At 35.4% G+C, this 15,080-nt stretch overlaps 2 protein-coding genes across 4 annotated transcripts in view; one reads left to right on the plus strand and one right to left on the minus strand.

Moving 5' to 3' along the window:
- LOC107228096 (inositol 1,4,5-trisphosphate receptor) overlaps window positions 1–10,983 on the plus strand; it is a 29,604-nt gene extending 18,621 nt beyond the window's left edge. Inside the window, exons 28-47 of one of the 3 annotated variants that reach the window (XM_046739452.1) lie at window positions 183–373; window positions 607–718; window positions 1,203–1,319; window positions 3,367–3,484; window positions 3,608–3,840; window positions 3,921–4,056; window positions 4,150–4,439; window positions 4,553–5,062; window positions 5,156–5,305; window positions 5,429–5,621; window positions 5,693–5,815; window positions 6,030–6,202; window positions 6,307–6,471; window positions 6,574–6,754; window positions 6,844–6,936; window positions 7,087–7,247; window positions 7,367–7,532; window positions 8,265–8,425; window positions 8,507–8,668; window positions 8,780–10,983. In XM_046739452.1, coding sequence (XP_046595408.1) covers window positions 183–373; window positions 607–718; window positions 1,203–1,319; window positions 3,367–3,484; window positions 3,608–3,840; window positions 3,921–4,056; window positions 4,150–4,439; window positions 4,553–5,062; window positions 5,156–5,305; window positions 5,429–5,621; window positions 5,693–5,815; window positions 6,030–6,202; window positions 6,307–6,471; window positions 6,574–6,754; window positions 6,844–6,936; window positions 7,087–7,247; window positions 7,367–7,532; window positions 8,265–8,425; window positions 8,507–8,668; window positions 8,780–8,857 — 3,513 coding nt within the window. In that variant the 3' untranslated portion in view covers window positions 8,858–10,983. The remainder of the gene's footprint in view (window positions 1–182; window positions 374–606; window positions 719–1,202; window positions 1,320–3,366; window positions 3,485–3,607; window positions 3,841–3,920; window positions 4,057–4,149; window positions 4,440–4,552; window positions 5,063–5,155; window positions 5,306–5,428; window positions 5,622–5,692; window positions 5,816–6,029; window positions 6,203–6,306; window positions 6,472–6,573; window positions 6,755–6,843; window positions 6,937–7,086; window positions 7,248–7,366; window positions 7,533–8,264; window positions 8,426–8,506; window positions 8,669–8,779) is intronic. The other 2 variants (XM_046739453.1, XM_046739454.1) reach the window with 2 other exon arrangements.
- Window positions 10,984–12,715: 1,732 nt separating this feature from the next.
- On the minus strand, window positions 12,716–14,579 carry LOC107228129 (putative beta-carotene-binding protein). Its single transcript, XM_015669502.2, has 4 exons — window positions 14,397–14,579; window positions 13,583–13,748; window positions 13,246–13,445; window positions 12,716–13,127 (listed from the first exon to the last, which is right to left on the minus strand). Exons 1-4 carry the CDS (start codon window positions 14,467–14,469, stop codon window positions 12,823–12,825), a joined length of 744 nt encoding a protein of 247 aa, XP_015524988.2. The 5' UTR covers window positions 14,470–14,579; the 3' UTR covers window positions 12,716–12,822.
- Between the last annotated feature and the right edge of the window lie 501 nt (window positions 14,580–15,080).

Consider the following 15,080-nt stretch of genomic DNA (forward strand, 5'->3'; position numbering starts at 1 on the left):
GCAACTGAATTGTCCAAAACCCGTTCTTGCTAAGATTAACTGAATTTGATTTCGAACTCGCACCGATAGGTCGACGTCTTTTTTTTTCCACCTCAAATCCTCTCAAAAACGTTTTTACTTTCTTTTTACAACTACTCTGTCAAATGATTCTACTGACCGAACGACGATTAAAATTTTTCAAGCAGTGGATGAGGCTTGACCGTAGCATCATTGAGGGACTCCAAGACATAGTCTCTCTTCTCGAAGAACAGTTAAAGCCTCTCGTTCAATCAGAGTTGTCATTGTTAGTCGATATACTGTATCGACCTGAATTACTGTTTCCAGCTTCTACAGAAGCCAGGAAACGGTGTGAAAATGGCGGGTTTATACGACGGTAAGTGCATATGTTAGTTTGTCGAAAATTGAATTCACTCAGCTCCAAGAAAACAGAAGCTTCAAAATTGCTCCATATAGGATGTGATATCATTGAACATATTAGTTTGTATGTTTGGAGAAATTTCGTGTTTATCCAGTTTGATTTGCGAGTTGTATCGTTCTTTTTCAATCGATTATGGAGGAAATGATAAATTTATATTTTATTTTAAACTTGTCATTGATATATTCTAGATTAATAAAACACACCGAAAAATTGCTCGAAGAAAAGGAAGAGAAACTTTGTGTCAAAGTTTTGCGGACGTTGCGTGAAATGATGGCTATCGACACGGAGTACGGAGAGAAGGTCAGTTACAGGCGATCGAAGTAGCATGATATTCGATTTAGGAATTCATTGTTCATACTGAATATCAGTTCACGATAATACGACGAGGAGGCGTTTGTCTCTTTTACTAAAAAAATTATATGTTCAATTTGCTTTCGATATATTTTTTTTAATAAAATTAAAGGGACAAACATTTCTATTGTCGCTGCACACTAGTTTAATCTGCCGGCAATTAGAAACGGTTGAAGCTGCTTGCTTGAACGCAAAAAATTGTTAATAATAATAATATCATTAATATTGACGGTGATAAGTTTTGAGTCGATTCACGATGTTGAGTTGCTAAGAAAAGAAAAGAAGAGAAAACGAGAAAAAAGAAAAAAAAAAACCGAAATCAAATCAATATCGCATCTTCAAAAATCTTTGGATTCTATCCTCGGTGAGTATAAGCTGCTATGGGCTAGTAGAATAGATCTGTAGGTAAGGTGTACGTTTTCATGCTGCAAAGGAGGATGTGGAAATTCCTGAAGGTCTTCTTCTTGTGGCCGATACGGAAACGGAGTCCAACGTTGAAAACCAATCCAATGATCAATCCAACAACCGTCGTATGACCCAGCAAGAGCGGGTAAAACATAGAAAGTTTGAAAAAAGTTATGTCTTTTTGGTAAGCGCAATCGTAACTAAGCGCGACAAAAATTAATTATTTAATCAGTTATTCACGAGCATCATTCCATTGTTTATTAAATATTCATCGTAAAATGTGATGAAATCTCGTTGGAATGTTACAAGTGTTTTGATTTGATTTTTGTATTTCAATAATATGATATATTTTGTCACTCGTTACGATATTGAACAACTAAAATGATAAGAAATCTGTATTTGCATCACTTTTATAGTATTTCAAGAATGGAAAGATACTTGAGTAGCTATTTGAAAGAAATTTGTTGTTTGAAAACGGCGGGTTCTAAGCAGAAAAATTCTCGATTTTGAATAATGGACTAAACGAGCACTTAGGATATTTTTAAAAACTATTTTGCCGTTAAGAATTCCTAAGCAAATATTATTAATATTTTTGCCTCTTTTGATTTTGTATAGTTTTTATTGGTAGCAGATACAGCAATTTATGAAAAAAGTTACGATTGCCAGAAAAGATTAACTTGAGAGTTCTACCTTTTAGCTACGGTGTTCGATGTTCCTTTAAAATACTCCTTTCGGATTAAATTGCAAAGTCCTTCGGTACTTCACTGATGTATGAATTCTATCTAATAGGTCGTAGAACACGATCACGAACTTCGAAAAGTTTTCCTAAGAACAAAGAAAATCAACATAATTTATTGCAATCGATAATGTCTGTCGACGAGTATCTCTGTCCATAAATTTAGTGAATGCAAGATGAAATTTATTTCAAAATTGTGTTTTTAAATTTTATTTACATTAGGAAAGCTTGGAGAAGAGAGAAAATACGCGCAGCATGCAACGCAGCCTATAAAAATGCATGTCTTCATGGTACCGCATGTTTCATTTATATTCATCTGTCAATTGTCTGAGCCGTATAGAATTCTACTTTAGAAAATAAATTATCTTACCAATTATAGACAACCGATAGAAAAATTTACGAGACCCGAATGTTTAAATTTAGTTTTTCCACCGCGATCAATCATGGCCTACGATCGATCTGTTTGATGTTTAAAGAGGTGAAATTATATTTGCTCGATGAAATACTCGGGATATCGAAGCCTTGCTTTGTTCGCATCGTCAAAAACCTTTTGAACAGCTCTTTAAATGATTTAAGATAGGAAATGTCAGCCATGTGTTGACAAACAAAAAACCAACTGCATAATTGCTACGTGTCTAAGTATAAAATGTGAATAAGTTTGCCTACTAATTGTTTATCAATGCAATTGTTATACTCGATGTACCAATACGTCAGCATATTATTCATTGTTTGTAAATAATCCAACGATTCCATTCAACTTCCATGTTACATGTCGTATCATTAAATAAAATTTGGACAGTTGATTTTTATTCAAGATAATTTATCTAGGAATTTCCCAGACCTATATTTGATAGAAAACAACGTCCTAGTCAAAATCATCTTCGATATCAGCAGGATTCGATCTGTGCTTGCAATTGTGAAAATAAAATTGGTCTAAGAATAATTCTTTTCTGTTTGAATTGATATTTTCAAGAACAACGCTCACCATAACAAAAGTAAAAAATTATCGAGCACTTGCTTACCTTTTTCTTTAAATTTAATTAATACGTAAATTCACTAAGCAAAGATTGAATGGAAATATTGAATTGATAGATAAATTACACATATATGTTCAATATAATACACGGATAAGTTATTAGACTAAGTTTACGTATGCATTCGAATATCTTTCATTGCACACAATCACTGTAAATAGTAAATATACCTTTATTCACTCTTTTCAGACACACATATAACAAGTTTAATTAACGCAATTGCTTCTTAAATTCAGTATCCTGCATTATAAAGAATCATTAAAAGATTAATAACTCTGGCGCCCAGCAACTTATCTACTAGATGAACTTTCCTATTGTACATACACTATTGATTATCTGGTATTGGTACATCTTTTAACAAATACCTTGTTTAGTCGCACATCACGTTCTCTTTTGAATTACAATCAATTTATTTTCCACAGGGCGATGTGTTGAGGTATAATCTACTGATACGTTATTTCGGCAAAACTTTTGTTCAAAAACCAGAAACTGTCGAGATTGGTGTCCCTTGTACAACCGCAGTCACACACGGACCTGGAGGTATCAAACTATTTCGCTTATTCCATCTGTATAGAGTGAAAAAAATTGATGTGTCTTTGAAAAACGTTTAAAATTAATCTGTTAAAAACAAAATGAAAATTAAAATTTAAACTATTGTTACAGCGAAGATATTACTTCGTGCTGGGAGAACTCTTCACGAAGTACAAAGCCATTTGGACAGAGAAGGGGCATCCGATTTGGTGGTGGAATTGGTCATCAAAAGCGTACATTCGCAGAGTATTTTTGCAGAGGCTGTGGAATTGGGGATCGCTTTATTGGAAGGTGGAAATCCAATAATTCAAAAAAGCATGTTCACAAAATTGATGGGCGGTGATCTTAGTCAGGCATTTTTCAAGGTACCGTTTAAGTTTTGGTAACGAATACAATGTTTCCAGTCTTTCTTAAACAGTTAAAACGTTACTATAATATCTCTCAGGTTTTCTTTGACAAAATGAAAGAGTCACAGCAGGAAATCAAGTCTACTGTGACTGTAAACACTTCGGATATTGCTGCGAAAGCCCACGAGGATAAGGAACAGAGCAAGGAGTTGGAAAAAATATCAAGAAAACGTGGTACGGGTGAAGGGCTTGATCCCAATCGCATAGAAGACACGAAAATCGTCACATAAACTTTAATGTTAGGGAAGTTAAACGTATTTATTGCAGGAAAACCAAATGGCATCGTACTGACGGAAGAACAACGCGAAGAATTGAACCAGGCAGCGGCCGCCACAGATCAGGCTTACGCCAATGTTAGGAATTTAGCATCGTCGGGTGACGATGCTGGGCAAAATTTGGTTCCCGGTTCTGCCGTGGAAGATATGCTTGAGAGACACAAAAGCGGCAGCAGCAACAACGAGAGGGACGAGGGACAACTCAGCGCCAAAGTATTGGTGATGCAACCCATACTCAGGTTTCTTCAACTCCTCTGCGAAAATCATAACAGAGAGCTGCAAGTGTGTGATCGATTTTCTCCTTTTATTTTTAGCGGTACTGGACCGTAACTTGACTGATGATAATCAAGTGGTGTTCAGATCGACACAATGCATCGGGTTTAATCTCGTTTCAGAATCTGCTTCGCCATCAAAATAACAAGACCAACTACAATCTGGTGTCCGAGACTCTGATGTTTCTCGACTGCATATGCGGTTCAACTACGGGTGGTCTTGGACTCCTTGGTCTGTACATAAACGAGTATAATGTCGCTCTAATAAATCAGACCCTCGAAACTTTGACGGAATATTGTCAAGGGCCGTGTCACGACAATCAGAACTGTATAGCGACACACGAATCAAATGGTTTGGACATAATAACTGCGTTGATTTTGAACGACATTAATCCTTTGGGAAAGACGCGAATGGATTTGGTTCTGGAGTTGAAAAATAACGCTAGTAAATTGCTGCTTGCTATTATGGAGAGCAGAGGGGACAGCGAGAATGCCGAAAGAATATTGTACAACATGAATCCGAAGCAGCTCGTCGACGTCGCTTGCAGGGCTTTTCACCAGGAATCTTTGGACGTTGATGACGATGCTGACGACTCATCTACGGATGGAGAAGACGGTGTTTCTCCCAAAGAAGTATGCAACAAATTTCATTGAGAAAATAATTTCAATCAGATTGAATTTTTATACGTTCTTTCAATCATTGTTTGTATAATTTTTACTTCGTAGGTAGGGCACAACATTTACATACTTTGTCATCAATTAGCACAGCACAATAAAGAATTGTCGACTATGCTGAAGCCCTCTGAGCACAATAATGCCGATCCAAAAACCAACAGGGCGCTCCAATATTACGCCACTCACACCGCTCAAATTGAGGCGAGTGAAAATTTCAACAACGAACTTAAAACCTATAGATATTTTTAAAACAATGTCATGCTTGACCGAATTTCTTTTCATCGCTGAATCATTAAAAGGAATACGTTTTTTTTTTTTCCACAGATTGTTAGACAAGACAGAACATTAGAACAAATAGTCTTTCCAATACCGGAAATTTGCGAGCTCATAACAATGGACACAAAACTGAGGGTGTTGAGCACTGCTGAACTTGATGATCAGGGTTCAAAGGTATCGGACTTTTTCGAAAGAACCGAAGATATGTTTAACGAAATGAAATGGCAAAAGAAACTCAGAGGTTTGTACGCAGTTTTCGACTCATGTTTTATCACCTCTCTGCTATCATAATCGAATTCTCGTTATTTCCAGGACAACCAATGCTTTTTTGGGTAAGCAGTTATATGTCGTTGTGGAGTAACATACTGTTCAACTGTGCTGTCTTTATCAATGTCATTGTGGCGCTTTTTTATCCATTTGTTGACTCTGTACCGGGTAAGTGAGGATTGACTTATATCAGACAATAATTATACACATTTCGCTTGGTCCTAATTAGCAATTTCCTTGTGCACACGTCAATTGCGTAGTTTATTTTTTTTATCTGTGGCGACTGCAGTCTTTTATTATCTTCCTGATTGCCTGTGGATTGGTATTTTTCATCTTAGATTTAATTTTATTTCCAAGATACAAAATATTACTTACATTTTAGAACTGAGTCCACATTTGTCCGGGCTCATTTGGACGGTGATGTTATCCTTTGCGGTTATCGTTGTTACTCTGCCAAGAGAGTCAGTAATCTGGACATTTGTTGCCGCAACAATATTTCGTTTAATATATTCGGTAGGACCTGAGCCAACATTATGGTTGTTAGGATTTTTAACCGTGAGTAGAATAATTCTCTTGTACATTTAAAGGATTAAATAGCATTATATTCTTTAAATCACCTATTCAAATAACATGATGCTACTCTATTATCCCATTTCCAGGTTCTTTTAAAAATAATACATTTAATAAGCATAATAGGAAATCAAGGAACTCTAAGCAAAAGCATAGACCAGATAGTAACGAATGGCGAGCTACTTTATCACTTATCGTATCTGATTTTCTGTGTTCTTGGCATCGCAATGCATCCCTTCTTTTTCTCAGTTTTGGTAAGACATTGTCTGGCGTCTGGCAACTTTTATGTACTCGTTCACATGATCCTGGTAATTTTGCACATTTAATTATTTTTCGCGCAAATTTTTTTTTAACAGCTATTCGATGTCGTATATCGTGAAGAAACATTGCTCAACGTGATCAAGTCGGTTACAAGGAACGGACGATCTATCATTCTAACTGCCGTTCTAGCTTTGATACTTGTTTACATGTTCTCGATCATTGGTTACATGTTTTTCAAGGACGACTTCTTGGTCAGCATTGACGAAGAGATTATTCGTAAGTCATTGTCAACTGGATTTTGAACTGGCCAAATCTTCTCGACTGGGCTCAGCAAATGTCTGCAACTCAATTTTATCCGATTTCAGCTGCATCTGACGAAGATATTTCTGGAATGTGCAAATCAAATGACACCGAAGACTGTGTAGCGACGGAAACAGTCTCTCGTTACACGGAAGAAGGTGCGTCAGTGGATATTTTGACAAAAATTGAATTCACTGGTGCAAATTTCAGTTCTTATGTACATACCTTCTAAGAACACTTTAAACAGCACCTTCATTCTTTCTGATATTTGGTTCAATGTTACTTATAATCTGTTTACCGATCGACAGGAAATAAGGAAGTATCTAGGAAGGTAGAAGTCGTTAATGTAGGTGGAGAGGCAAAAGAACGAGCCTGTGATTCTCTGTTGATGTGCATTGTTACGACTCTAAATCAAGGTTTAAGGAATGGCGGTGGTATAGGAGATATATTGAGAGCTCCGTCAAGCGCGGTGAGAGTCAAATGTCTGTTACTCGGATTTATTTTACCGTGACGATAAATTGTGCATGCAGGCGTTGAACAAATAAAAAACTTCTTTATGGTTCTATATGTACATTTATGTATTTTCAGGAAGCTTTATTCGTTCCCAGAGTTGTGTACGATCTTCTCTTCTTCTTCATCGTAATTATTATCGTACTGAATTTAATATTTGGTGTGATCATCGACACGTTTGCCGATCTTAGATCGGAGAAACAGCAAAAAGAACTGATACTCAAAAGCACGTGCTTCATTTGTGGTACGTACCCTAGAAAATTGCGTCGAAAAGCAATTAGTGATCTCACGATTACTTCGGTAATGGGTAAATAATCAAATGACAAAACAATATTGGCTTCATGCTTAAATGATATTTATCAAAAAATCATTGCAACGCTTTCAACTTAATTTTTTACTACAATCATACAATGCTCTAGTATTTGAGCATGTTATTTTTGAATCCCTCTTTAAATTAAATTTTACAATTTACGCGTCTTCTCTCTTTACTATTGAAAACATTTTTTTTTTTTCTTACCATCGTCGCATAAATCAATTTTTCATTAGTTTTTGCATACATACATTCTTTTACTTGACAGGAGAATACAAATGTAGTAGCCTGAGTAATCGAAGATTGCTTTTAAATGGGGTTAAGCTTCGAATTATTTTGATTACTCTGATTATAAATTTATAATTCTGCTTTCAAAGACTCTTTGAACAAGTGCCAAATATTCTTTTGAATTGGTTCCAATTATAGGTATCAAACGGTATAACTACGCTACATTTTTCACACCAAATCAGATGGTTTCCTAGAAGAATTTCGAATTCATCAGTTCTACTTTTTTGACCAGAGCAATTAATACCTGGAAACTGTCTGATGTTGATTGATTAAATGAGTCTTCTTTTCGTAAGGCATGGCTGCACCGTTCGATACCGTTCTGCAATGGCTTTGCTTGTTTTTGTGATCAACGAAATGATAGCATTTTCGATTTTGTAGGATTGAACAGATCGGCATTTGACAACAAGACCGTGTCATTTGAGGAGCATGTAAAACACGAGCACAACATGTGGCATTACCTATATTTCATAGTACTGGTGAAAGTGAAAGACCCGACCGAGTTTACAGGTCCTGAATCATACGTGTACGCGATGGTTAAGGTAATAGTTCGTAGAGCTTTCAAAAGTACATTTATATATACCAATTATGTCAATGTATGTAAGCTCTATGCACTTTCACAGGATCGTAATCTTGAATGGTTTCCACGACTGAGAGCAAAGTCTCTGGCCGCTGATGAAGGGGAAGGTGAACAAGTAGAGCTGAGAAGTTTACAATCTCAACTTGAGTCGACTCAACATTTGGTCAAATGTTTATCTCAGCAACTGACTGAGCTTCGTGACCAAGTAATGTGTTCAAATCTAATTAATAAATTCCCAAGTTTCGAGACTTTAAAGATTCTGTTATTTCATTGTTGCTTAGAAATACTTCTAATATTATACGTTCTCTAAATTTAGATGACCGAACAACGAAAGCAGAGGCAACGCCAGGGTTTGTTGAATTCGTCGGCAATATTACACAGCATGCCCATGTAAACATCAGACAATGAGCAATAGATTTGACGAAGACTGTGAAATCGCGATAACATCGTTCGGAAACGAATCATACGATGCAGAAAGGAGTAAAGTGGAAAAAAAAACAGAAAAGTTGAAAGAAAATGATATCAGCCGAATCGCGAATGGCTGTTATAAACGGAATGAAAAACGGTTTCTGTTCCTAATCAGTGGAAGCATTTCTTTACTATTATTAATTTTCGTTTCGTCGTTGGAACCTTACTTTTATTATCTGTTGCATTTGAAATTTATAGAATCTTAGTGTTGGCATGACCTTTAGAAGGATAATAATTTCTTATCGCATAAGTTCACAGTATACGAATCCATAATGATAATCTTGACGAGTTGCCTCTTTATCGGATAGTTTCGAAACTCAAACATGTCTGTAAGAAAAGATTTACATATTCGAAAGTTACGATATTTTTATTGAATTTAATATTATTCATCAATCACGCAACATTGTTCTACAATCATTTTTCAAACTAGAGTGATATTGATTATACGCACAAATAGGTTGTATTTTTGATATAATTATATTTCTTTTGTTTTAAGATAGAATTATTTTAAAACTACGAAACACGAACGCGTACCTATCTACCTACCCAAATCCTAATTTGTACGCTACTCGTCACATTAAGTCCTCATGGTACGATCGTTAAGTAGGATTTTGCAGAAATATGTAGAAGACTGTCTGTGAAAGGGAACGATGTGAGAAAAGAGCCTGTTTTACAATACGCACAAAGCGTTTGTATATATGTATGCATGTATGTGTGTGTGTGCGTGTGTGTGAAACCTGATTCAAATTTCGAAAGACACACGGTTATACCAATTGTTCCAGTCTCTGTGTATACTTGATGTTGGGATGGCGAGAATTTGACAAAAAATTAATACGTGACTGGATGAAATAGACGTGCCAATCAAATTAATGCGATACTCAATTCTTTGTCCAATTTCTTTTTCCCGTTGAGTGATTATTTCATATGCACAGATATACTGGATGGTTTTTAACAATCTCGACGTGTTGTAAATTACATGTCATTGAACATATTTACGTGATAAGAAATTTGAAAGTCTAATATGTATCTGGACCGTCTGGATAGCAAATATTTCCGTCGTTTTTTTCCTGATATTAGTACTCACAAAAAACCTATACGCATTTTTCGTAATGATTAATTCGCGTTAACGGAAAATTCTGTTTTCTTCAACTTTTTATTGTGAAAAAAGAAAGTAATATTTAAGTAAACATTGACCAATTCATCGAATATCGAAAGCAGAAAGTTAATCCATATGTTAATATTTCACTTACCTGCAAACATTTGTAGTTTTATTTCACATACTTCAGTCTAAAGATTATAAATATTTTTAGATTAAATATAGAGTACTTAAATTCAAAAGGGAAGCCCGATGAACGGACTCTCCTCTAACATTAGTAATCGTATAATAACTGTGAGTGAACAAAAGGGAAATAAAATCGATTAATTTATAAATAAACATAAACGAACACCGTAATATTTAGAATTCAACGACGCTAGAAAAGTTCTCGTCAAGTTTAGAATACTACGTTTTCGTTAAAGATTAACCGCGATTGTTCATCGACGCACTTAATTGGGTCGTTAAATATATATAATTAACTGTTCAATATTTGCGTTTACATCGCATATCAAAACTTATACTGAAAGTAGACAATCAATCTTTCGAAGTAGATAAATAAATAGATGGTAAGAAAGTAAAAGGTGAAATATAAAATACTACGTAAATAAGGAAACGCAATCGACGTTATATACCGTGAATATAATAATAACAAGAACAACAACAACAACAATAATATAGTAATAATGTAACCTCAGCTGCGCTTAAGTCACATTTATAGAGAACAAAATAAACATAATCAAATTCAAAGAATTGTGACAATGGATCGAATATAGTAAAGCTGTTGAAAAATAAAAAAAAAAAATGACTTTTCGTAGTGGTATATAATTGATGAATAAAAATTGAAGCCACCATAAAAAAAAATATTGAAATTTTTTAATCTGTAGACTTGTAATTGTTAAAGAATGTAGATTTGAGTTGAGTTGAATAATAAAGGAAATGGGTACGTGTGTTCCGTACGAACTGCATTTTTTTTTCTATCAATCATTAATTCTTAATTAGGTACTTCGAAAATCCAAAAATCAAATTATAAACGTGCACGTATTCTATCTACACGTTTACTTCAATTATGTATTCGATCTTTAATATTACCAACTTGTAGCAGAAATTTTTTTTCCGACTTACTGTAAAATTACTTGGAAATTCAAATCTGTCGATATCTCTGACGTTGATCTGACATTGTATAATACGTAACATATGCGTGATAAATGATCTGTGCGATTTGCGTATAGGATAAGGGTTTAAAATACGTAGGTATAAAATAGTTGTCTATAGTTGTTTGGCAGATTAGTGCGCATCTAGATGATACCGTTTAGTAATAATAAATTGAAAGTAACATAATAAAGTAATATTCAGAAATATGATGTATATGAAATTATTTTGCGTTGATCGATTCTCAAAATACTTCAACGGAATCATATGTCACTCAAATATTTTTCACGTCATAATAATGGCATGTGGCCATGTTTATGTGGCATTGGAAGTTATTGAAATCAACAGCTTACAAACGCCGTTGATATTTTGGCGAATGATATTTTATATTAACCGCCTTTTTAGGATTCCGTACCTTCATAGGTAAAAATCGGAACCGTTACAGGGTCATTTCATTGTCCGTCTGTCCGACTGTCAGGACCTTTTTTGTTCAAATTAATGCCAAATACTAAGGTCTACGATCCCTTGGTGGTGTAAAAAATAAAAAGTCACGTATTTTTATACTTGCACACTCACGATCTTGACATTTGGAGAGAATCAAGTTCTCACGGCACAAGTAAAGAAAAAAAAGTCCGAAAGTAGTTAATTTGTAGTTATATAACGCAAAAAAAAAAGAAGAAAATAATTGAGTTCCTACAGAACCCTCGGGGCGCAAATCCTACTCACATATCCGGTTTTTTAGCATTAGCATGCAAATTGGTTCGTTACTCGATAATGTTTAAATTTAGGAATTTTATTTTACTCGCAGTACAGAGTTTGAATATTTGACCTTATAATGATAGCTTGAGTGAGAACGAATCTTACAATATTCTGGTAAATTTATATAAAACAAAGATCACACATACTTACGTCATAAGCATTTGAAAGTAAACTACGAGTTTGCAACCACTGCGAGTTATCAAGATTTTTCTCAACTTAAAGTCAACCTTGAAATTGATATTCAAGGTGTAAGACAATATTGAAATTGATATTCAGGGTCAATCCACATCAAAATCCCGCCTGAGTCAACGTTTTAATTAAACATCAGTAATATAAGAATTGACTTCTCGGAAATCAAGTATTATTCCGCGATATTTTTATTGCGCCGCTGTCAAGCCTTTCATTCCGTAAAATCTTTTCCCTCAGTCGAAGATTCAAAATTTGTATTATAAATGGTAATGTATCTTTAGAAGCACAGAGATATTACGGAGTAAAAATCCTAATTAGAATTAGATAACGCTGATCGACAAGTCATCCAGCCGAAAATTCTATGATCAATATGAACATCTGAGATCTGACTGATCCAGCTCATTATAATGCTAAATATCGTTTGCATGAATGTCTATTTGTTTGTTTTGAGACACCAAGGTCATCGGTTGAATTCGATGGAAATGGCACTAGGAATTAATCGAGAATAGCATAATAAAAGCACCAATAAAAGCCGTCGGGTATGGCTCAAGGCGTGTTTTGTTTTTTTTTTTTTTCTTCTTTCATTGTATGTATATAAAACATGTCCGTTTATTCGAAAAGCTATCACATCCAACGATACATAATAAAATTAATAACATATTTCGCACATACACGTTGAAAACAATTGTATATCTTAACTACGATGCAGGAAACAGCTCATCCCACGTGAAATGCTTGCATATGTTATTAGCAGCGTTCAAAAGATACTCGCTGAGCGACTTCTCGATGGCCGGTACAAGGGTCTGCTTTATACTGGCTTTTTCATCCTTCAGAACTTGGTTGGTTACTTTTCCGAGGGTCGGATCACCACCACCTATACCCTCCAGCTTCAGATCGTAGTCAGCGATGTTCAACTTTAGGTCCATTGACGGAAAATAGTAGCGCAGTTGACCATTCTTGTTGACCTTCTTGCCATGTAAGACTACGTGGGCAGTAACGGTGTCTTGGAGAGAAAAAACAAAAAAATAAATAACGTTAACGTTCGATTATACCAATGAAAAATGGTATGAGTTTTTACTTGCATATCTCAGAATTGAGAGAAAATTCAATATATATTTTACCTCCGCTCAAAAACAAGGGACCTGTGCCCTTCAACGGTATCGACGCAATCTTTCCGTCGATTTCGTAGATTCCTCTCGCGATTAATTTCTTTATGTAAAGGTCAATGATGATGATATCCTCCTTGAGATTTACGACCAAATTCTGGATTTCAAAATCTTTTGCCCCTGATATCAGCAGGTCTTTGCCCTCGGCCTTGAAACTGAATTATTCAGTAACTGAGTTAATGATCGGTTCACACGCCACTGGCTACTTTACTTATTGTTATCATACCGATCGAGTGTTTTCTACAACAATACACAAATTATGGCTCACAATCAGAGTTTTATTAGCTCTTACCCAGGACCCAGGTTCAGATTCATGTGGGCCACTTTAAGGGGATCAATTGACGGCATTTCAAACTCCGGGATTCCTTTAGTCAATTGTGGCTTCAGAATATTAATGCTGTTTATCACGCATTGCTCTATCTTCGGATCGGTTCGCTTGCATGTGTGTATGTAGTCAGCTGTCGAAGAACATTGAATAATTACAATATGGAAAAAAGAAGCAACTTCTCTACGTATGATTATAAAGGAGACTTGATAAGATTTTTCTTTCCGTAAATCCAAACAATGAATTTGCAGAAGCTTTTATAATACATATAATGCCAATTAAGACGTTGACCGAAATAGTCGAAACGTTGTGGAAAGAATTGTGAAATGTTCGATTTTGTCTGCTCTTTCCGACGTTATTCTTTTTGCCTTTGCAAATGCATTGGAACAATCATCCAATTTTAATTACAATATTTTGTAAGATTTCGCGAATAGATGTCACAGGTTTAATGAAAATCTGCGAGAGATTCACGAACAATAACAGATACGTGTACGTATAGTGTTTTCAAAAAAAAGTTTCAGAGATATTAAAGATTAGGTTTATCCGGACACTCAAAGAAAATGTTATACGTGAAAATTTATATCATTTCAAATATAATCTCCGTTCAGGTTACAAGTTTTGAAGAAAAATACAGGAGTCGCACTGATTCTCTATCAAAGTATTATACATTGATTGTAAATGCTCGTATGATAACGAAACCCTTGAAGCGCGTGATTTGGGTAGTAAAAAATTAACGATATTAGTTTTAAATTTAGGCTGTTCGATCGGTAGCTGCACTTACGAATTGTTGCGTTCACTGATACAAATAACGCAAAAACTGCGATGAGCAGTGGTGACAGATTATTCTCCGACATGTTCACTATATAGTCGTGATGCCTCGCAATTTACGTTCGCTATACTATATATAATATATAATATTATATACGAGTCGTCTTCCGTTCACTACCGGCGGAATAATGTTACAATCTTCAAAACCGGGATCCTTTTATACCAGTTAGGTCGACTGATCGTTGGTCAAATTCATTCTTTTTTGCTGTCACGAATCGAGGTAGAGGAAACGTGAGACTGGTAAGAAACTTTGAGAAGGCAAAACCCCACGTGTAACAAACTTCTTTTTGCTCCGTCCGTTCACATTTGTGGTTGTGTCTGCTTTGGAAACCCGTCATAATTCGTCGGCAGGTTTGCTAAAACTCGAATGAACGAACACCCACGAGATTCGGTTTTGAAACAAGTCAAACAAAGCTTCCGGTGATTAACTGAAACCTGTTACGTATACGATCGTCATTCGTCAGTCGTTAACAAACGATTGTTCGTTACTTGCCTGCTGTTATTTCTCAACGGCTGGTGCGGGGATTTTTCGAGGACGTATAATACAACAATGTTTTTCCCTCCTTTTTCGGTCACGCTCAAGAGAAGAGAAATTCATTTTCCCAATTGCCTGCATTAACCGCCTCTTATTATTCAC

This window comes from Neodiprion lecontei, chromosome 5 (genome assembly GCF_021901455.1).
Source record: "Neodiprion lecontei isolate iyNeoLeco1 chromosome 5, iyNeoLeco1.1, whole genome shotgun sequence".
Taxonomy (NCBI): domain Eukaryota; kingdom Metazoa; phylum Arthropoda; class Insecta; order Hymenoptera; family Diprionidae; genus Neodiprion; species Neodiprion lecontei.